The sequence below is a fragment of the Mya arenaria genome, chromosome 13, assembly GCF_026914265.1.
Source record: "Mya arenaria isolate MELC-2E11 chromosome 13, ASM2691426v1".
Classification (NCBI taxonomy): domain Eukaryota; kingdom Metazoa; phylum Mollusca; class Bivalvia; order Myida; family Myidae; genus Mya; species Mya arenaria.
This window is the reverse complement of record NC_069134.1, coordinates 3,779,806-3,802,093: the sequence shown is the minus strand read 5'-3', so window position 1 is coordinate 3,802,093 and position 22,288 is coordinate 3,779,806. Positions and strand designations below refer to the sequence as shown.

General features: G+C 34.7%; 2 protein-coding genes across 3 annotated transcripts; one reads left to right on the top strand and one right to left on the bottom strand.

The window, feature by feature from the left end:
- Window positions 1-2,198: 2,198 nt before the first annotated feature.
- Window positions 2,199-7,712, bottom strand: LOC128213021 (ribonucleoside-diphosphate reductase small chain-like). Its single transcript, XM_052918492.1, has 8 exons — window positions 7,520-7,712; window positions 6,126-6,158; window positions 5,917-5,955; window positions 5,476-5,730; window positions 5,151-5,284; window positions 3,716-3,944; window positions 3,285-3,503; window positions 2,199-2,830 (listed from the first exon to the last, which is right to left on the bottom strand). Exons 1-8 carry the CDS (start codon window positions 7,598-7,600, stop codon window positions 2,663-2,665), a joined length of 1,158 nt encoding a protein of 385 aa, XP_052774452.1. The 5' UTR covers window positions 7,601-7,712; the 3' UTR covers window positions 2,199-2,662.
- Window positions 7,713-8,225: 513 nt separating this feature from the next.
- On the top strand, window positions 8,226-22,257 carry LOC128213241 (O(6)-methylguanine-induced apoptosis 2-like). Of its 2 annotated transcripts, XM_052918807.1 has the most exons (10): window positions 8,251-8,335; window positions 9,242-9,306; window positions 9,822-9,943; window positions 12,122-12,220; window positions 12,588-12,773; window positions 13,013-13,127; window positions 15,524-15,627; window positions 15,946-16,010; window positions 16,910-17,109; window positions 20,985-22,257. In XM_052918807.1, exons 2-10 carry the CDS (start codon window positions 9,252-9,254, stop codon window positions 21,050-21,052), a joined length of 1,014 nt encoding a protein of 337 aa, XP_052774767.1. In that variant the 5' UTR covers window positions 8,251-8,335; window positions 9,242-9,251; the 3' UTR covers window positions 21,053-22,257. The 2 variants fall into 2 exon arrangements, with proteins under 2 accessions (XP_052774766.1, XP_052774767.1); XM_052918806.1 differs by lacking the exon at window positions 9,242-9,306 and having other exon boundaries at window positions 8,226-8,335.
- Window positions 22,258-22,288: the final 31 nt, after the last annotated feature.

Below are 22,288 nucleotides of genomic sequence, written 5' to 3'. Positions count from 1 at the left end.
CTATACTGTATACTTCAACAAATAAAAATATCGATAATTAAGAGCTTAAAATGTATGTAAGGGTCGATTCTCATTTTTCCTGCGTTCATGCACATGTACATGACATCTCAAAACATGCAGAAGATGTTACTTTAAAATGAGCATGCTATATGTAATTGTGCTAAAAATGAATAAGTAAAATGACCATAAGAACTTTACATATAATATATATGTTTAGTGTTAATAAAACTTGAAAATGTGATGTCCAGAAAAAGAAAAGCTTATTTTCCGTCTGTATTTATAGTTTGGTGTTTCAAACGGCATTAATACGGTGGCATATACAGTAAGTGACATACGTGTGGGTTTAATCACATTAAAATGTTCGGTTTGTGTTCACCAAGCCGGACAAGTGGATTTCCTTTGGGTATTCCTTTTTACCTACCAACGCATGACACTACTCTCGCATAGAGTTGTGCCAAAAAGAGCGATTAATATAATGTAATAAAAATTTTTTTCACAACATCAATATAATTTTTCAACTAAACTTACGACTGAATTGCTCATCTTGTTCAAGTAACTAGCATATCACATTTAAACGACTCAAGTATGTCGATTAAGCCTGCGCATAAACGTGGATTGGAAAAGTTTGATGATCTCTTGTCTCAGTCATGTTTAAATTACAATGTCGTGAATTCGGCATACATGCCATATCCCCCGGCGGGGAAAAATCCCCCGGAATTTCGACCCATCCCCTGGTCCCCCGCCGGGGATCAATATCCCCTGGAATTTTTTTTTTTTTTTCAAAACTTGCTTAAGGTTGACAGTGGAAAGCATCAATTACATTATGAGGTTGAAATTCCATTAAGGACCAGGATGATTTAGTCCAAAAATTATTGGAATTTGAGTGTATTTCTGTATTTATTTTTATATTATTATGAATGCAGATTTTGCGCAAATTTTCGTAAAAATCCCCTGGTGCAATATCAAAATTCCCTGGAATTCAGACCAAAATTCCCTGGGAAGCCTCTCAGAAATATGGCATGTATGATTCGGGTGATATTATTATGTGAATCCGATTGGACATTTTAACAAGATAAGTATGAACTCGTTTGAACGAGATACTAGGGACTTTTTTTCAAAATTCACTCTGAGCTCATGACCAAAAGTGTAATGAAACCTTTGTCTGAACTTGATACTTCAGGAGTGGGTTGACCTAGGACTATGACACTAGCGATTTCAAATTTCAAGTATTAACACATCGAGGGGTGAAAGCGAAAAGGTTCTATCTGCCACGGAGAACATGGTGTCAGAGGGACAGCACACTCAACTATTCCAATGCAGTGTTGGTGAAACGTGCATGGATTACACTGTTAAGTTAACTTAAACATTCATGCAACACCTTCAACAGAAAAAATAAAGGGACATAATATGAAAGAATATCATACTTAATTGGATCAAGTTTCAATGCAATACAGAATTTCTAAGTCGAATAAGTCAGAGCAAAATTTATATTAAATTCATCCGAGTTATCTGACAAAAAAAATCAAAAGGGTTGGAGGTATTATTAAGTGTCAATGCAATATAAGCATTTGCTCAGATATCAACTTCTGATGTGGTTACATGGTTTCCGGCAAAACCTTAGATTTGCCAAGTCCGGTTTTAAAAGGGCAATATTTTGCATTATTTACAGGATACCAATTGGATTATATAAAGTAGGTTTGATAGTTGGGAACATGTCTCAAGTTTCAGATGCTGTTCTGTTGTGAGCAAAGTAAACCACTGTATGGACCCAAAACTATGTTTCTTCAGTGACCTATCGACAGTTTTCTCATGACTAAGTTGCAAAAACAAACCGATACAAGATTTCTAAAACTGTATTCATCCGGTCAGTTTTTTTCGACCATTACTCTGATCAATTTAAAGAATATTAAATGATGCCATTAAGGCCAAATAGAGTTCTTAATTGCTCAATTCATTATATTCGGATTCCATGCCCATTGGTAAACACCCGTCAATCCATGGGCACAACTCCACAATGTTTCAGGTCTAGAATTGCTTCACGAATGTTTCCACAAACGTTTCCTTCAAGAATGATAATCTTAAGTTAAAATGCCGTGCCACGGCGCATACACTATTTTCCCTCCAAGCTTTTATATCGGAGTAGCTTAATAACCATTGCTTTATTGTTCTTATTCAAATACAAAGACCACAAATTACATATAAGCATGTTTATTAAAGACATAAGATAATTGATAAAAGTTACACATTCTCACAATTAATAAATATGAACATGTACCCGCATTAAAACATGCATATTCAATAACCGGTTAAATCACAATATTGAGATATTCATTCCTTGAATAAAACTATGAAATTAAATTGAACTAAAAGCTAAAATAAATATGTAAAATTACTAAAATATGAATAAACCGGAAATTCTATTAAAATGGCAAACCATAACATACATTTAAAATACATTTGGGATAAAATGATGCAATGTTATGTGATATTGCACAGAAAACAATCTTTGATCTACTTCATGAGTAAATTTAGGTCTCATTGCACATGAACAATTCTTGATCATGATGTTATGCAAATAATTGGATTACTGATGTACAACAGATGTGATTCTTTTGTTGTGTTGTACTTGGCACTATTGTAGGTAAAACGATGGGTAAAGTTTCTAGAAGTCTTCATCTAAAGTGAACTCGTGTCGTCCGCTGGATTCTGCCTTCGACCCTGACATGATCCCCATCTTCTGGTACTCGCCTACTCGTTTCTCAAAGAAGTTTGTCTTTCCCTCTAGTGAGATCAGCTCCATGAAGTCAAACGGATTCTCCTTGTTGTACAGCTGTAAAGATATATGAATGTCTTTACAAATAAAAATTAAATCTTAGATCTTTTCATATCTTATTGTACCTAGGCTTCAGTTATGATACGCCAACCACTAAGTTGGATAGAAATTCATACCAATTTTCATGGCGTTGCACATGTTATATTTAATGAAGGGGAAAATGATTTGTAGGATACTTGGGCATTTATCTGCAACAGAAAACAGGTCTACTTGTTAACAGCAGTTATTTCACGAAAAAAGATAAAATATTTCAAATACAACTGATACAGGTACAAATCTTTGGAGTGCAACTTTTTTACCTGAAAACATCAATGATTTGCATGTTCAAAAAAAACCCTCATTTTTCACAAGATGTAAAAAATAAGATGCTTGTGAAATGGCCTTGATCATCGAAAACTAATACAATAGAACAGTGATAAAAGGTTAAGAACTTATAGCTGCCTTTACATACCTTTTCACATTTGAGCTCTACCAACAGTCTGTCAGCTACAAACTCAATGTACTGCTTCATGAGATCACCATTCATGCCAATTAAGCGGCATGGGAGGGCTTCTGTTAGGAAATTCTGCTCTATCTTGACAGCCTCATTGATTATCTGTTGGACCCTCTCGCAACTTGGCTTGTTGACCAGATGGTTAAACATCAGACAGGCAAAATCACAGTGTAAACCCTGAAAAGTTCATTGTAAATTTAAATTAAATATTTAAAAATTTGCAACCAAGTTTCAATCTAGATACAGTTTCTGTTCTTTGAGACCAATTTTTAACTTTAAGACCACCAAAGAACAGTTTATAAGAAACATCAATCCAAACTGTAATGCACTAGATGATTTTATATACTTGAAACCACATTAACCCAATATTCCATAGGTAATAACTGTACCTCATCTCTAGAGATCAATTCATTGCTGAATGTTAGTCCTGGCATCACTCCCCGCTTCTTCAGCCAGAAGATGGCTGCAAATGAACCTGAAAAAAATATTCCTTCAACTGCGGCAAACGCCACCACTCGCTCCCCATAAGTGGACTCTTCATCATTGATCCATCGCATTGCCCAATCTGCCTTCTCTTTCACACATGGCATTGTCTCTATGGCATTGAAGAGGAATTCCCTGAAAAATGGCAGACAGTGTAAGAGCATTTAGTTTGAATCTATTGCATCATTCATTGCTGATTGCTCCATAATTTCATAAAACAGGGCTTGTTTATTTATTCATTGCTAGAATTCTGGCATATTAGCCCCGATTAAAATTTCATCCAGCCAAAAATAAACCATAAAATTTGACCCAAATTATTTCAACAGCACACCCAAACAAGCAGTGCCTGATATAGTACAAATGTTTTCATTAAAATTTACAGAAAAGGATAATTAAATATCAACACAGATTCCTATGAAGGATAGGGCCTAAAAAAAATATGTCTGTTTCGGGTAACCCCACCCTACCTATAAAAATGCGCCGACCCTAACTATTTTTTTCCGTTTCTGAGCAAAAAAATATTTGTTAGCGAGTAGAGAGTTACGAAGGGCGGATAAATGCAGATTTTAATCAGAATTATTGTTTATATGATAAAACAAAGTCAGGCAATGACAGTAATGTAGGAAAGACTGCCATGTGCAAGAAAACACTCTTGAGCTTACGACAGATTTTGAAAAAAAATAATAAAAAAATCCGGACCTACCCTACCTAAAAATTTTGGGAAGGTTATCCTAAACAATTTATTTTTTTTGGCCTAATGTTAAATTAGAAATAGGGTGCAGAAAACACTATTTTTACAGACGATAGTTGATCACTTTAAATCAATTTCGTTAATACCCAATAGTCATTTTATATTCATGTTTTAGCTAATTAATAGCTTGTTATCAGTAATTTTTCCATAAATGCATTATGAAGAAGTAATATGTTATCAGTTTTCTGTTTGTTCTACATGTATATGCATTGAATTTAAATATCAGGCCAAAAAAATAAAATTGTTGAGGGTAACCTTCCCAAAATTTCTAGGTAGGGTAGGTAGGGATTTTTTTTTATATTATTATTTTTTTCAAAATCTGTCGTAAGTTCAGAGTGTTTTCTTGCACATGGCAGTCTTTCCACCATTACTGTCATTGCCTGACTTTGTTTTATCATATAAACAATAATTCTGATTAAAATCTGCATTTATCCACCCTTCTTTACTCTCTATTCGCTAACGAATATTTTTTTGCTCAGAAACGGAAAAAAATAGTTAGGGTCGGCGCATTTTTATAGGTAGGGTGGGGTTACCCGAAACAGACATATTTTTTTAGGCCTCAGTAAATATTGCTTCAACTCCAAGCATACCTCTGTTTGTGGTCTTTGATGTATGTGTCAATGAGAAGACTGTACATTTCTGAATGAATGTTCTCCATGGCAATTTGAAATCCGTAGAAACACCGAGCTTCAGTTACCTGGACCTCTTTACTGAATCGCTCAACCTGTAATTAAGTTTCCCATGATTTCTGGTTTAAACAAATATCAACTTACCTTGAAACTCTAGTCACATCTATTTTCTTAACAATAAATCTGCTTTATTCAAATCAGGCTATCTAGAACTCAACGCAGTAAAATATTTATCACCAAACTGAGGAAAAAATGGCATTTGATGTTAGGAATATTTCAAACATACCAGGTTTTCATTGACAATGCCATCACTGGCAGCAAAGAAAGCGAGAACGTGCGAGATGAAGTGCCTCTCATCATCCTTCAGGGCATCCCAATGCGCCTGATCCTTAGAGAGATCCACCTCCTCCGCTGTCCAGAAAGATGCCTCAGCTTTCTTGTACATCTGCCATATGTCATGATACTGGATTGGGAGAACTACAAATCGACGGGGATTATCCTTCAATAGTGGCTCTTCTTGGACCTTTTTTACGGATTTAATCTGAAAAAAAAAATACAAATGAAATTTGCACACAACAGTTGCTTTTACTGTAGATTATAAAATGAAAATAACCGGCAACTATTGCTGGCTCAAAAAAAGGTGAAACATTGGTAGCTATCAATCCATGAAAAATATTAATATTATGACATTGCAGTAAAAACATTAATACTAAGGTGTGACAAATACCTCTGATTTGGCTGTTGGGGTAACTGTTTTCTGTAGGTTCTGAAATATTTAGAGTACATATTTATATTTCAAATAGTAAAAGGTACCACTATTAAAATTCTTTGACATGAAGAGTTTCTTGGTTGATTTATTTCTTATTATTATTATTATATATTTCTTCTAAGACATTTAAACTTCATCTTTACTAAATAAGAACATTTCAATCTTACTGTTATTTCTCCAAGTACTTTTTGCTTTGGTGCCTGAAACAAAAGTGGATAACCTTTATCTATGTGTATTTATTCATTATACATCAAAAGCCCTATACTTCATATATATATATATATATTTCTGCAAAGAAGGCATTGATTCCAAGTATTGGTGCCAATGTTCACAAAATAAATATATTGTCAAATTTCAGTCAGATATCCTGGTTTTGTCTCTTAAAGCTCATGCTGCACTCACAGATTTACCGTTTTTCCAACTTTTTTATTTTGTCTTGGAATTATCAATTTTTTGCGTAAATATCAAACTTGTAATAAGACTGTTGACAAAAGATCAGATCGAAGATTTTCCTATTTCCATTCAAAATCCAATGTTTTATGGCTTAAACCGTTAAACAGTTGAAGAAAATGCATAAAACATTGATTTTGGACAGGAAATATGAAAAAATGTGACCTGATCTTTTGTCATCAGTCTTTTATCACTGGTTATTAGATATTTGCGCAAAAAATGTTTGTTCCAAGACAAAAAATAAAGTCAAAACGTTCTTTAAGTGAGCTCAGCTTTTAAACTGGCTTTAAAGCTGACCCTCACAGATATTCTGGTTTTACAACTTATATTTTGTCTTGGACAGATAAAATTTTAGCGTAAATATCTAAAAATCAATGATAAGATAGCTGACAAAAGATCAGGTCGCAGATTTTCATATTTCCTGTCCAATATCAATGTTTTATGGCTTAAACTGTAACTAACGGTTTAAGAAAAATGCATAAAACATCAATTTTTGCGGCCCCAATTTTTTAACTTGAATATAAAAATATGCGATCTAATCTTTTGTCAGCAGTCTTATACGACTGGTATTTATGCATTTTCGCAAAAATTGGCTCGTTCAAAGACATAAAAAAACAAAGTAGTCAAAACGTTCAAGATGTGAGAGTGCAGCTTTAAAACAATCATATATATAAACAAGACTTCACAAAACAAAATTAAGACATGCATTGTCCGATATTCAAAGAATATTTTGAAACGTGTGCATAAAAAAATATTAACATAAGTTCTCTGTAAGAATAGCCCATTGGAAGGCAAAATATTCAGGATTTTGACTGCTAAGGCATAATTTGCATTATAAACCATGTATTTTAAAAAAAAATCAAGAAAATTCGTGCTCTTCATTATCTGCCACAAAATATTTCGATATTTTGCATTCAAGTTAAGTCTTTCTTTTTTCATCACATGTAAACTGAAAATGAAGGAACATAGACAAACGCGCGTATAGCATAGACGCCATCAGTATATTGCTGTCAAGTCAAGTGCTGTTACAGTGTAGTTCCTTTTACTTCAGAATTAGAAGTCAACACAAAGAATAACACTTCCCGCCATATTTTGATGGAAAAAATCTCACCTTGTTTTCCTGAGAAACCTTCAGTTTGTTCATGCTTGTAGCAATTTCATTTTCATTCTGTATTCTTGAAGTAGACAACATTTTGTTTAAATGATTAGAACGGTTTTGTCAAGTTTCCAAATGTTATTTTTCAAAAATATTCTGCGCCGCTTCCAGATGTCAACACTGCACTGAAACCCCTCCAAAATCTTAATTCATATCCTCGCGCGCTCCTTTCACTTAGCCAATCAAACAACAGCAATGAAGAAAACGCACCTTTTGATTGGATCATTATTTAGCTCAGTCCACTGTAAAATGTAGGCTTGTTAGGATTGTTATATAAATTATTTTTAATGTTTTTATTGCTTTTCCTAATGCTTTTGGTGTCAAATATATAGATTTTGACTATCAAATTGATGAAATAATGTATTTATTGTAAACTAAGTCTTAAATTGCAGTTCTGAGACCATATTTTGTATTTTAGTTTTATTGATTCAACCTTCAATATAATGACTGAATCCCACAATACTTCTCATGGTAACAGGACTATTTTTGTGCAATAATCTGAATTTCTATTTCTCTTTGATTTTGTAGTTAGCTCCCTGGTTCTATAATATAATTATTCAATTATGTATGTTATCTAATACTATAATTATTATTTTTATAGTGCGTGATAAAAATTAATTTAAGTTTGGCACTATTTTCTTAATCATAACTTTCCGTTCGTGCAGTAATAAGGTTGTTTACAAATGGCTGCCACCGACTCAATTAGAGTGGTGGACGAAGATTATGTCAAAAGGATTCATAGTAGGAACCCATCTGGCCATCTTCACAAAGGTCTTTTTCATTGTTTGTTTATTAACAAGAAGTGCATGAACAGAACATAACAGAATTTATTCGATTTAAACCATTACGGTTTATCATGATAAAGACACAAGATAGATAAATACATATGACTCGATACTTTTACACCTGTCTTTGATATGTCTTTGATAAAGCAACATCTAAAATATTGGCATGTTCATAGTGTGTGTGGGTTAGAACCATTTGCTCGGTATGCTGAATTGGTTCAAGCACCATGCGAGCGTGCCAGCAGTAGTTGGTTCAAGCAGCTCGCTGGACTAGCTACCGTAACGTGTGATGGCAAATAAACAAACACCAGATAGCCGAGCTTTCTGGTGTAATGAAACAAACACCAGCAGATCCCTTCAGGGAAAAGCATGCTCGACCCTGAAGGGGTCCACTGGTCTTTATATACACTAGCTTCTCTATTCTCACATAACTCGGGCTTTGCTAATTTGCATATTACCAACCAAGTTTACATCTGGTATGAACATACTTCCGTTTTATACGGATTATTATTATGAACGCACCTCCGCCACTGTAGACCTCTGTCGCCTACAGGGGACCGTTACACTTCAACCATCAGGAAAGCAGAGATTGTTGAAGTTCCAACTTACTATGCCTCACAGGACAGCTGAGCTTTCTAGCAAGCGCATAGAAGTGGAGACTATGAACGCATTATTTTGACATTTCTTTCGTATGCCTGTAACGCTACAACTCTCTACCATTTAACACCGGGCAATAGAATATATAGTAATAGTATGCAGCGATGTTGAATAATAATGACAAAATTGTTCAATATATACACCGTCTCCGTGGCCTAGTGGTTAAAAACCAGCTGCTGAGTAAGCTGAGGTTGGTTTGAACTAGTGATCGTGTGGTTCGCTTTTTTGCTTCTAGGTTTGCTTCAATGATGGCAGTGGTGGAATTCAAACTCACGCCTTCAATGCAAAGTCAATTCAAATGTAATTAATAAGAATGTCTTATATTATTTATTAACAGCAACAGCATCATATGATGGGTTTAATCAGTGTTGTCATTATGTATTCTGCCTGATCAAATTTTTTTGGCATGTATCCAGTAAAAGTCTTGATTAGTCTTACCGGTACTTTGAACACAGAAGCTAAATACAAATGTGTTAGCCCTCGCAGTATGAGAGATGTAGCTTTGAAGGAAAAGTAATTGAGATCAAATAAAAGGCTGAAAAATTTGTACATGTGCTACTGACAATACTAAGATCGACTATAATAATGTCATGCAACAATTTAGAAAGTGGTCTTGAATTTATAACAGGTTTCCTGATCAGGACTGATAAAGGTTTAATGGAATATTTTTAGTGGTTTGTTTTGCCAAGTTGAAAGAAAACTTAAAAATATCATCTTGACCCTGGTCGAGTTTTAATGTTGATTTCATTCCCAATGTTCTTTGGTGTCAATCTATAAGACTAAGAGATTGATAACAGTGAATTTCAATACTTCAGGCCATGGAATTGTGGCAGCAACATCATCAATTCCAAGCAGATACCAGACAATAGTCACAGACAATGCTGATAGAAAAGGATTTGGCCAACAAGCCAAGAGGTTTCAGCCAGAAAGCCATTTTGTAAGAGTTTCTTCATCCATTCATGTTTATTAGCAAATGCAAAGCACGCAAGCTTGTAGAATAAACTGAGAGGTTTCCTTATGTTACTAAAATGTATCCTGTTTAGGTAACCAAAGTGTGTAGGTTATGTAAGTGTAAATTTTGGTTGTTACATAAGGTTATTTATTATGGTTGATTAGATAGTAATGGAACATGTTATCTTGAGAATGGCCCTTAGGGACCACTAGCTATTATCATCTTCTCAATAATCAAATAACAGTAACTAGTCAGGTACACAATAGAAATGTCAGGTTGTTACAACACCCCTTTGAAAGCTGATTAGTAGTGCATGGTGAAGAGTGATATGGCCCTTGAACATGTTGAATACAAGGGCTTTATCAAGACATTTCAGCATTTTATTGTTACAGTAATAAATCGCACTTAGTATAATGAAATCAGTTGTCACCTACAATTTGTGAAGCTTTGTGATGTGTTTTTTTTTTAAATTTGAAAATGTGGTAACTGTTTATCTGAAATCTGTGAGCAATTCAATTCTATCATTTTTGATTGCAGGAACTAAATACATTATTCAACGGATACCCAACAAAATAATTACATAGGTTGACACAAACAACCCAAATTATTGAAGTATTGCGTAATTAGCTCTAAGCACAACATTCACCTCAATCACAAGGGTGAATGAAGGTACTTTGTGTACCATCTAAGTAGAGCAGGTAGCATGCATATATTATAATACCATAGTTAATTACATGCACAATACTTATTGCAAGTCATCTAGCTCCACCTTCTGGTTACTGTTCTGATATGAGTTGCTTAAACAAAAACAAAGGAAACACTCAAATATCGTACAAGCTGTATTTAGTTTTTATTGACTAGCCTCTTTTATTTCACCAAAAAAAATGATAGTTAAAAAAAATAATTTTAAAATATATTTACTAAAAAGGCCAGAAACTACCTTAGAGGTGTAAGCCAGAAAGCCAATTTAAAGAGATTTTGCCTTATGTAACCAAAATATGTTGTGTTTATGTAACCAGTGTGTAGGTTATGTAAGTGCAAATTTTGGGTGTTACATAAGGTCCTTCACTATTCCATGCATGACTGATTTGATTGTTAAGGAAGGTGTTAGCTTGAGAATTTATTTGTGTTTATTTTTTCTATTTGTAATGTCTAATCTAACTGGGGGTGGCCCCTATGGCTTGGATATATATCGACATTATCACAATATCACATCTTTATTAATTAAAAGCAAAAATCCCATAATGCCAACCCGCATGGGTAGCTCAAGGTTAGAATTAAAGTCCCCCCCCCCCCCCCCCCACCCCGAAGAAAAAAGAGGGAAAAAAATAATACATTACATTTCATTCGTAATTTGTCGCTGTCAAAAAAAATAGATATGAATGTATTTCAACAAAATGAGAAAGTGCCATATTGTAAATATAAAAAATTATATTAAATAAATACAGGCAAACCCACTGAAGAATAATCCTGCCATGAAATATATGTTATACATATAGGCTGAGCCCCCCCCCCCCAAAAAAAAAATATAGGTGTTTTTATTGATATATTTATGCTGTTCCTTTTACCATTATGTAATTGGTATAATCGTAAGATGATATTTTTATATAAAAATACTGATTATTTAACTTTAGATTTTTATTTACTGTGTAGACTTCGGTATGTTTTATAGTCCAAAGCATCCACGCTATAATTACTGTTGCAATTTTTTTATAATATAATGTATTTTTTTTTAATTTCTTGTGTAGACTTAATGAAAACTGTAAAAACTATAGCATGCTCGCCGAATTGTTATTACCAAATTGCGAGGGTTGACGGTCTGATATGAGTGTTTGTGCATTAACATAAACATTTAAGAAAACACACACCAACATGCCACAAGCTGTGAATGGGAGCAGGACTAAACCTCCCGTGTCATTTTTTGACTAGGTGAACAAAACCTCCCACATAATTTTGACATGGTGGACAAAAAATCCCAGAATATTTTGACATGGTGGACAGAGGGATGATTTGTCTTACATTCACTGTTTATAACTTTGACTGATAAGCCTCTTTTACTACACATGCGTATGGAAAATCTAAACATTTGAAAGGACACAAACACCCTTTTTTCTTATAATGATATAAGAAGTTGATATTGTTTGATATGGATGATTGTTTCAGACTGATGCCCCTGGTCCTGGCAACTACGTGGGCCACGTCACCGTGGACAACACTTCAGTCTCATTTTCAAAGAAAGGATCAGGAGGATTTGCCTCAAAGGTATCAGAAATTTCAGAAGTACAATGTACTTAATCTTAATGAGATGGCGCTATGCTAAAAAACTAATACTATGTCAGAAGTTGTGTATATTGGCATTCGACTGATCTTCATTGTACCATTGGTATTTAGGACTAGGGGACATCTCCAGTATAAAACTAGGTGAAATGAAGAAAAAAAATGTGTTGATAAATTTGTCAGAATAATTGTTATCAGTTACATATTCCTCTATAAACATACATGCTCCTGCAATGTCACATTTGTCAAAATGGACAATGGGGCTATTTCATTGTTTACAGCAGGGTAAAGTTCCACTTGCTTGGCTTGAATATTGTTGCTTGAAGCTGTAAAACTGCTTTCTCATTTTCAGACAAAGCGACAGACACGATATTTGATGTCTAATGCCCCAGGACCTGGGATATATGCCCTACCTAGCCTACTCTCCACACAGAAAGACTTCAACAAGGCGGGCTCCACTAGTAATTTCCACAGACCAATAGCTGTACCCTTAGACAATGACCCTAGGCAGATCAGACCTGCTCCAAATGCCTATGATGTAAGCTTTGAATTCTAAATAATACTTGCAAAATCATTTTAAAAGAACACTTTTATTAAGGTAATATTTGCTTTTTATTATGCATTTGAATTTGTTCATTTTGAAGATTGTAGGAAATTGAAACATTAGTTGACCAATAATGTTTACTGTGTACAGTAATATGTAAGTTAGCAGGCATTGCTACAATGTCATTTAGATTACTTACTACAGGCAATGTATGTAATATAATTATATTCCAGGTTTTGAAAAATAAACATGGTAAAGTGAACAATGTATCAGCCGATGCTGCATTTAAATCTCAGTCCAAACGGGAAGTCATCAATATAAAAGAGGCTACCAACAACCCAGCACCCGGTAAGCACCTTACTTATTAGATAATTTCTTTATTCTTATCTGGTCAATATGCATGGCTGTGCTGAAATTTCTAAAATACCTTCTGGTATTTCCCACCTCACCTCGAAGAAAAAGCTGCTTCTCAACTGCCTGGGGAGTAGCCAAAAATGACTCACTGCCTTCTTGTGACACAGCCAAAACGGCTTTGGACGGAAAAGTGGGACACTTCTTAAGTCTGAATTAAAAAAAAGATACCCTGGGAATAGCTGAATCAGGGAATGACCTACAAGATAATAACCTTCCATAGTACAACAAGACACTATGTTGACCAGTGAAAACTTAGTGCAATATGTATGGCTTGCTCAATACCACACTTTGTTCAATATATATATATATATGGCTTGCTCAATGCCACACTTGTTCAACATGTATGGCTTGCTCAATGCCACACTTTGTTCAGTATGTATGGCTTGCTCAATGCCACACTTTGTTCAGTATGTATGGCTTGCTCAATACCACACTTTGTTCAATATATATATATGGCTTGCTCAATGCCACACTTGTTCAACATGTATGGCTTGCTCAATGCCACACTTTGTTCAGTATGTATGGCTTGCTCAATGCCACACTTTATTCAACATGTATGGCTTGCTTAATGCCACACTTTGTTCAGTATGTATGGCTTGCTCAATGCCACACTTTGTTCAGTATGTATGGCTTGCTCAATGCCACACTTTGTTCAATATGTATGGCTTGCTCAATGCCACACTTTGTTCAATATGTATGGCTTGCTCAATGCCACACTTTGTTTAAAATGTGTGGTATAAAACTGGTTTTGCTCAATGCCACATTTAGTTCAATATGGTAGTTATGCCATCTCTTATCTGCCTGTGTCTTCTATGAGGTTTTTTCTTCTTTTAACCTTTATTAACCAGGTTTTCACATAGTGAAACCTGGTTATTAGAATGGCGAACGTCGTTGTTCGGGCGGGCGGGCGGCGTCAAACTCACATGAAACTGAATAACATTAGTAAGGGTTGACATATCTTGACCAAACTTGGTCTATAGAAAGAGTTTATGGGTACCTTTCATGGGATTGCGTTTGGGGTCCCTAGGGTCAAGGCCAAGGTCACTGTTACTAAAAATAGAAAAACGGTTAAAACTGAATAACTTTAGTTTGGGATGACATATTTTGACTAAACTTGGTCAATAGGAAGAGTTTATGGAGACCTTTCATGGAATTGCGTTTAGGGTCCCTAGGGTCAAGGTCAAGGTCACTGTTACTAAAAATAAAAAAAAACGGTTGAAACTGAATGACTTTAGTAAGGGTTGACATATCTTGACCAAACTTGGTCAATAGGAAGAGTTTATGGATACCTTTCATGTGATTGCGTTTAGGGTCCCTAGGGTCAAGGTCAAGGTCACTTACTAAAAATAGAAAAACGGTTAAAACTGAATGACTTTAGTAAGGGTTGACATATCTTGACCAAACTTGGTCAATAGGAAGAGTGTAAATGGGTACCTTTCATGGGATTGCGATTGGGGTCCCTAGGTTCAAGGTCAAGGTCACTGTTACTAAAAATAGAAAAACGGTTGAAACTGAATAACTTTAGTTAGGGATGAGATATCTTGACCAAACTTGGTCTATAGGAAGAGTTTATGGATACCTTTCATGGGATTGCATTTGGGGTCCCTAGGGTCAAGGTCACTGTTACTAAAAATAGAAAAATGGTTCAAACTGAATATCTTTAGTTAGGGTTGACATTTCTTGACCGAACTTGGTCAATTGGAAAAGTTTATGGATACTTTTATGGGATTGCGTTTTGGGGTCCCTAGATTCAAGGTCAAGGTCACTGTTACTAAAAAAAAAAAATGGTTGAAACTGAATAATTTTATTCAGGGTCTACATATCTTGACCAAACCAGGTATAAAGGAAGAGTTTATAGATACCTTTCATGGGATTGCATTTGGGGTCCCTAGATTCAAGGTCAAGGTCACTGTTACTAAAAATAGAAAAATGGTTGAAACTGTATAAATTAAGTTAGGGTTGACATATCCTGACACAACTTGGTATAAAGGAAGGGTTTATGGATACCTTTCAATGGATTGCATTTGGGGTCCCTATGTTTAATGTCACTGTTACTAAAAATAGAAAAACAGACACAGGCTGAAGTTCTTCTGTCAATCATTTAAAACCTGGTTTCGTCGCATTGCGGCGTTTCTTGTTATTTCATTCCTTGCCAATTTTATTTCATTGATAGGCTGATGATACATATTGTGCCAAAGAGCAATTTAATTGTTTATAAAAGTATTCCACCAATATGTTCATATTATATTGCACAAGCTTTTATCAACATATGATTTATTGATTGCATAAAATGATGCACTTTTGTTGATAACTATTCTTTCCTATTTCAGGTCAGTACAATGTAAACGACATGTTACTGCATGACAATGTGAAGATACCATTCTCATGTTTCAAATCAACCAGTAAACGACAGATGGCCACAGAGCCTCCAAATGTACGTCCATAGCTCTTGTTTTCAGGAGTTTTTAATTTTGATTTTCTTTAGTATATACTTTCTTAACATTGCAATATTGTTTATTTCAATAACCAAATCTACGTACATAGTTTAGGACAGATGACGTGTTGATCATGGCAGATTTATATTGTTATATTGTATAGTTGGCTTTAATTGTGAAGTCAAGACACTTCAGTCATAATGTATATATGAGAATGATAAAGAAGTAAAGTGTACATTTTCCTATGATTTAATGGCACAGAGTTTTATTCATGGATACGCACATATTCTGCAATGTTGGCAAATTGTTTGTTTCAGTTTCCGGGCCCAGGGGCATACAAACCCAATGAACCTGTGGACCCAGCCAAGAAACAGTTGTTCCCGTAAGCATTAGTATTTCTTTTGCCTCACTAGTATAATGCCAGGCTTGCTCAGCATTTCTTCCCTAGTGAACTGTTGACCTTTGGAGAAAACAAATATACAATTTTAGCTCATACAAGGTGTTAGTTTAGGTCACCGAACACAAAGTTCTAAGGTGAGCTATTATGAGCCACAGTGACTGTCTTGAGGCTGTTGCGGTTCATTGACAAAATTTTCTCTTGCCAAAAAGGGGTTTTCCCCTAAAACCTTATATCAGCAATGAAGGATTTTGCACTTGAACCTATAAGGCAATAAAGGTCCTATCCATTAAAACCAAAAATACATTGAAGGATTTCCCCTTAAAATCTGATGGTCAATAAAGGGTTTCGTCCTTAAACCTACTAGTGTATTAAGGGATTTCTCCCTTTAACCTTATAGTTAAAATATTTTTACAAATATATTGCCAAAGTTATAGTTTTGCTTTGTTAAAAAACGTGACCATTAGGGGAAGTTGCCTGTAATACTTGTATTGAAATCTCCTTATCTGAAAACCAATGCTATGCTGAGTGAGCTGTGACATTCGTATCAGACCTTTGTAAAAAAAAAAATTATCCTAGAGTATAGCATGATTTTCTCTCAATTATAAGCGCTTTCTCGATTTATATACTATTATTATGATACATTTTAGGAATATTGATTTTATGCACTAAAACAGTTAAAGGTATATTGTGTTTATCTGACTTCAGGTCAAAATAAAAAGGAATAAAAAAACAGTAGAGACTAAATGCCAATATTCACCTATTGCCAAATATTGGAAACAATGCAATATAAGGTTACATTTAGAACACAGTTTAGACATGGCAGAATTTTTGTTATGAAGTTGAAGCAACAACTATAACTTTTAGACATATGTTCATTACAGGCGTAAGCACTACCTGTGTATATCCGCGCCGGCCATGCCCCTGCCCGACAGCCCGCCCTCTCCTGGCCCAGGCAGCTACGAGCTCCGGGATTATGAGGGACCGCCCAGACACTACATGTCTGGGGCCGCCTTTGTCTCCACAACCAGCCGCTGGCAGTCAAATGGCAACCAAATCCGCGTACAGGATCTCCCAGGACCAGGTGGGTAGTGGGTGGGGAATGTTTTGTTAGATGTTGCACTGAAGATACAGCAATCAATGTTTGTGCTATACATGCTTCACCTTGTAGTAATGCAAAACTTTTCTGAATTCCGTGAAGTCAATAATTTGTACTCACTTATTTAAGTATATATGAGCCATACTTCTCACCCAGGGTGTCAGTGTCACACCTTTGTAAAGGATTTGCATGTAAGCATATTTAAGTCAATATCACAGCAAATACATCATCTATTGCAGTGAAATTTTGAACACATGTTCCCATCCAACCAACTATAAATCAAGTTAAATCTATCTTTAATATAAGACAATTAAATGGCCCTTTATTATTTGATTTAGAAATTCTGGTTTAGGTTTTGCATGTTAGCACACATTAGTTAATATCTAGGAACTACAACTTGTAACAAGATGTATTTGCATTGAGATTTCATACAAGAGTTCTCAACGACCTTATTATGTACCTTTATTATTTGACTAAAAAATCTGGTTAAGATTACATGTTAGCACACAAAAGTCAATATCTCAGCAACTTCTACACATATTGCATTGAAACTTTGCACAAGGGTTTTCAACTATTCAACCTACCTAATCATTCAAATGAGATAACCCTATTTTGCATATAATACAAATTATGGCTATTTTTATTTGACATCCAGTCAAATAATTTTCTCCCACCTCAGATAAGTAGATCCAATAATTTAACCATGCTAGAAATTCTTATCTTGCCCACGGGCGAAGATAAAATGCCTGTATGGAACTCCTTTTACCTGGTCACCACATTGTAATTACCTCCCTTGTTGAAGACTGTCGTCTGTAGCATCATGGACACCTCGTCTTGTGGCAATATTTAGAACGCTAATTAATTATTTCTCGCTTCAAATGTCACCATAAAACAAGTTTTCACGCACCTTTCTTGAAATAATGCTTCACTCTCCTTAGAACTATTTAAAGACCGATTTGACTTTTAACATAAGCTGAATTACTGCGCGCATATCCATGACAACCACGGAATATCGCATATCCACACGCAATAATTTCACTATGCACTAACGAGTTCCAGCAAAAATACATTTTTACTTAATTTTGTTTAACTGAGGTGGGAGAAAAAGCATCTACCACTCGGTAAACCTCATTTCCACAAAACACCCTACGCTCGGGTCGGAATGAACCTATCTTACACTCTCAGCCATGGAAGATACTTATAATCTTTCATTATGACTTTTTATTATTCAACTTTTAAATTCTGGTGTAATGTGTCTGTGACAGCTTTTGTTAAAGTTTCAAATTATAGCTGGGTATTTATCCCTTTGTGTTTCTAATTGTCCCAGGCAGACTCTTATTCCTGATCGTTATTGTTTAATTTTAAATCAGAATGAGTGATGAAAGTTTCTTTAAATGCTTTAATTAACCAGGGACACTCCATTGCATGACAAGTGTCTAGTGTTTTATAGATGTAAGATAAGAACCTTCTGCCTCAGTCCAGTTTTCAGCTTTGAAATGTTCCATAGCGGTCCCCTGGCAATCAATGTGTTAAGAAAACGGCTTTCTGATAATGAATGCATTGATTCAACTATTTCATTTTAAGTTATGGAAAAACGCAGTTGTTGTATATCATCTTAGGCTCATAATTGAAATATCATAGTCATATTGAGATATTCTTTACTTGCTAGATTGTCTTTGATTTTGAAGAAAAAAGTATCGGTATTTAACCATTTCCATTATTTTAGTGTAACCATCAGCGTCATTGTGCAAAAACTTAAAAACTTTGCCATACTATAAACATTATTTGGAAAGTGGACATGGGTTTTAATCTTGCTGCGAGTGCTCTTGTATTTAAACATATTGCTCTCCAGTGAATTGTTTGCAATTAAACTTGATGGTAAAGTGTTTCAGATTGTTGTATTACAACTGCTCATAGCTTTCTGCCAGAGTCTCTAAGGGGATTTCAAATACCAGTCTGCAAAAAAAAAACAGTCCTCAAATAAATACTAGTCCTCAAATAAATACCAGTCCTCAAGTAAATACCAGTCCTCAAATGTCTGGTTTGGTTACAATGTATCAGTCATTTTAGAACCAGTTTGGCATTTCCAGTAAATTATTTACTTTAATCCAGGCTTTCAAAGACAATCTTATAAATGTTTAATTTTATGCTGTATATGAATGAATCCTTTATATGTCCTACAGTTCTTTGTCTGCTCATCAGAGACATGCTAATGTACTCAAACAAGATCAGGCAAAATAATCTTGGAATATCAGATAATAATATACATACAAATTGAAGCAAAGCATTAATTTGATTTATTAAGCATGTCACCAGTACATTTCCTATCGAACCCTTGCTTACTTTCAGAGGCACACTAATTGATTAGACTCCCACGTTGCCTTTACATTTCCATATATAACAACGCCTGGTTCCGCCACTCATACACTGAGACCAGTGTGGGAGAAAATCATTGAAATATACTGGCAAAATAAAGTATCTGAGCAAACAAAAATATACCAATTGTATAATTATCTCAGAAAACAGGAATATTTATAGATGATTTGATTCTGAAAATTGTGACATGCTATAGCAGGTATTCCTCAGTTTCAGGGTAGCGTTTGGTTTAATAATCGAAATGAACAACATGTATTAATATCTTCAGAATTTTTAGACAAGTTTCCTTTCATGCACAATTTTTTTTTACCCTAGTACTTTAAATTCAGCAATGGCAAATGGCTGTTCATTCTGTCTCCCCTTCGGCTGACAGGAGACATATTGTTATTGGCATTGTTATCTGTCTGTTTGTCTGTCTGTTCTTTACAAACTATTGTCATACGTTTCACCAAAAGTATATTAGCCAGAGTGAAAAAACTTGACAGGAATGTTAAGCAGCATGCGAAGTTGTGCACCAGGGGATTTGTGTGTTGCTTCGTCCAAAAGGTGCAGAGTTATGGCCCTTGAATTGGTTAAAAAATAGCCTATAGAGTAACCGTCTGTCACAAAATCTTGTGTCACAATGTATTCTGTTTTAACAATAGATCTGTAAACAAAGGGATGATATGAGGAAATACATACCTTTTCATTTCGAAAACAAATATCAAGCTGCTTATAATATTCTGCTGGTTAAATATGTGTTCAGTTTTTTAATTCAATTTCCCTATATACCATTTCAGAAGTTATTCAAACATTGGATATATACCCAAAAGAAATCAATTTTCCAACAAATAATTCTGATGATTGTTTTTCTTATTCTGTTTTTAGATCTTGAAGCATTTGCAGAATTCAACGGCTTTTTGTACTTTATTGTATATTAAAAATTCTCTGAAATGTTGAACCATTTGCTTAGTTCAGTTGATAATTTTTCTTTTTAAAGTCCACTAACATGATTCTGTTGTTTACATCAAATGGTTTGGATTGATTTCTCGAGATAAAGTGTTAACCTGTTTATGGGAGAGGAAGTCCTGCATTATGTTATCATGGAATTATTGATTGAAAAAAGCTGTGAACACACTCTAGTACAACAACAGAGGTGGATAATATTCTTTCCTTGCATGGTCTGCAATTGGCAGGTTGTTCCTGATTCTGTGGCCACAAGTTGTTCATATCCATATTTACATGGTACACTTATCGTCATTCACAGATACCGGTATTGGTAATTTTCTGATGGGTGGTGATGCTATATATGGCAAATTGAATAGCAATACAATTAATAGCCATAATTCAGCTTTTTTTACTTGGCCATCATTCAGTAGCCAAATTGTTAAGTCAGGAAAAGATCCAATTTTAACAATGTTTTATTTGCTTTGCATGTTTTTAAATAAAAACATTACTGAATCTGTATACCATATTTGCCTAACTGACATTGCATGTATTTCCAGCCCACTATCGGCCAGTTAACATGGGGAAGCAGTCTTTCATCTACAACTCTGCTGGGAAGTGGATCTGACCTACTCCTTCTATGTATTCAATCACAATGTCATGTGAAATTGACTGTGAACCAAGTATTAAATGTTATGCTCCATACCAATTAAACAACCCTCCCATCATTGCCTTTTGGAGCATTAAACTTCTGGAAATGACTTCCTTGTGTCAGATTTTTGTTGGAATAAGGAGGGCTGTTCTGCTCTCCCAGAGTTACCATCCTGTTCTAGTTTTTCAACACATAGGGATATTTAGTCATATCTGATTAATTGTTATATTTAATTCACAAAGTTGTTCAGAGACAATTATATTTAAGGCCTCCCTATATGATCCTTTATACACAGTATGGCCTCTGATTGAAAATATGAATTAAGTTTTTCGACATGGGACTTTTAATCTCATCTCAAAAAATCTTTCATGCAATGGAGACAGTTCTACACCTTTGTGTTGTAGGCCATAACATAGTTATGCTAGTATAATGTTAATTCCCTCTTCAATGTCTTCAATATGAGTAATAGCTCCTTTTATTTTGAATTCAAATATTTGTTCAACCAGTCCTGCCTTTCAGTTATATATCTCACAGACGAAGCGGTATTGTCAAGCGCGCCATTTCAAGGATGTTTGTCTTTGTTGTATGTACAAGAAAACCTTCACCTTTATTTTAAACTTTATTTATTTTTCAACAAATGTGAAGTAAGTTATATTACTTAATGTAAAGTCACTCTCGATGGCACAATGTTTGCACAAGAGTGTGCCGTCTTTTGCTGATGCACCAATGTGTCTCAGCCTCTCAGGTTTTGATATATAGCATGGCTGTCAGCAAGTTTGGTTTGTGTCATTAAGTTCTCCGGGTACTCTGGTTTCCTTTGCTATGCATTTGTATAGTTATCTTATTTTTATAAGCCTGCTGAAATATATACGATTACCTTTTCAGGAATATGATATTCTGTGATTTCAGATTAAATAGTTGGTTGAATTCACTTACAATGTCAATCCATATTGTTGCCATTCTGAAGTCAAGTTGAATACAATCATGTTTCTTTCGTTACAATGGTATATACCAGTATTAAGTGTATTAAAATTATTATTATCTTCTTAATACTACTGTTAATGTCTGTGATAAAGTTTTTATGTTTATTTCATGTTTTAACTGTTATTTTTGATTGCATGACAAATATCATGTTTAAAAAATGCTGTCACTTACATTTATGATAAATTTGTAAATTTGTATACATGGATTTGTTATTTTTATGCCCCGAAG

What these genes read in the sequence shown, in the direction of transcription:
- LOC128213021 (XM_052918492.1), bottom strand. Translation starts at nt 7,600, where the DNA reads ATGTTGTCTACTTCAAGAATACAGAATGAAAATGAAATTGCTACAAGC. An exon ending in AGGTTTCTCAGGAAAACAAG is followed by an intron (nt 6,159 to 7,519) that starts GTGAGATTTTTT and finishes CTTTTGTTTCAG; the next exon opens with GCACCAAAGCAAAAAGTACT. An exon ending in ATCAAAGACCACAAACAGAG is followed by an intron (nt 3,945 to 5,150) that starts GTATGCTTGGAG and finishes GCCATTTTTCAG; the next exon opens with GGAATTCCTCTTCAATGCCA.
- LOC128213241 (XM_052918806.1), top strand. Translation starts at nt 8,248, where the DNA reads ATGGCTGCCACCGACTCAATTAGAGTGGTGGACGAAGATTATGTCAAA. An exon ending in TACCAACAACCCAGCACCCG is followed by an intron (nt 13,128 to 15,523) that starts GTAAGCACCTTA and finishes TTCCTATTTCAG; the next exon opens with GTCAGTACAATGTAAACGAC. An exon ending in GCCAAGAAACAGTTGTTCCC is followed by an intron (nt 16,011 to 16,909) that starts GTAAGCATTAGT and finishes TGTTCATTACAG; the next exon opens with GCGTAAGCACTACCTGTGTA.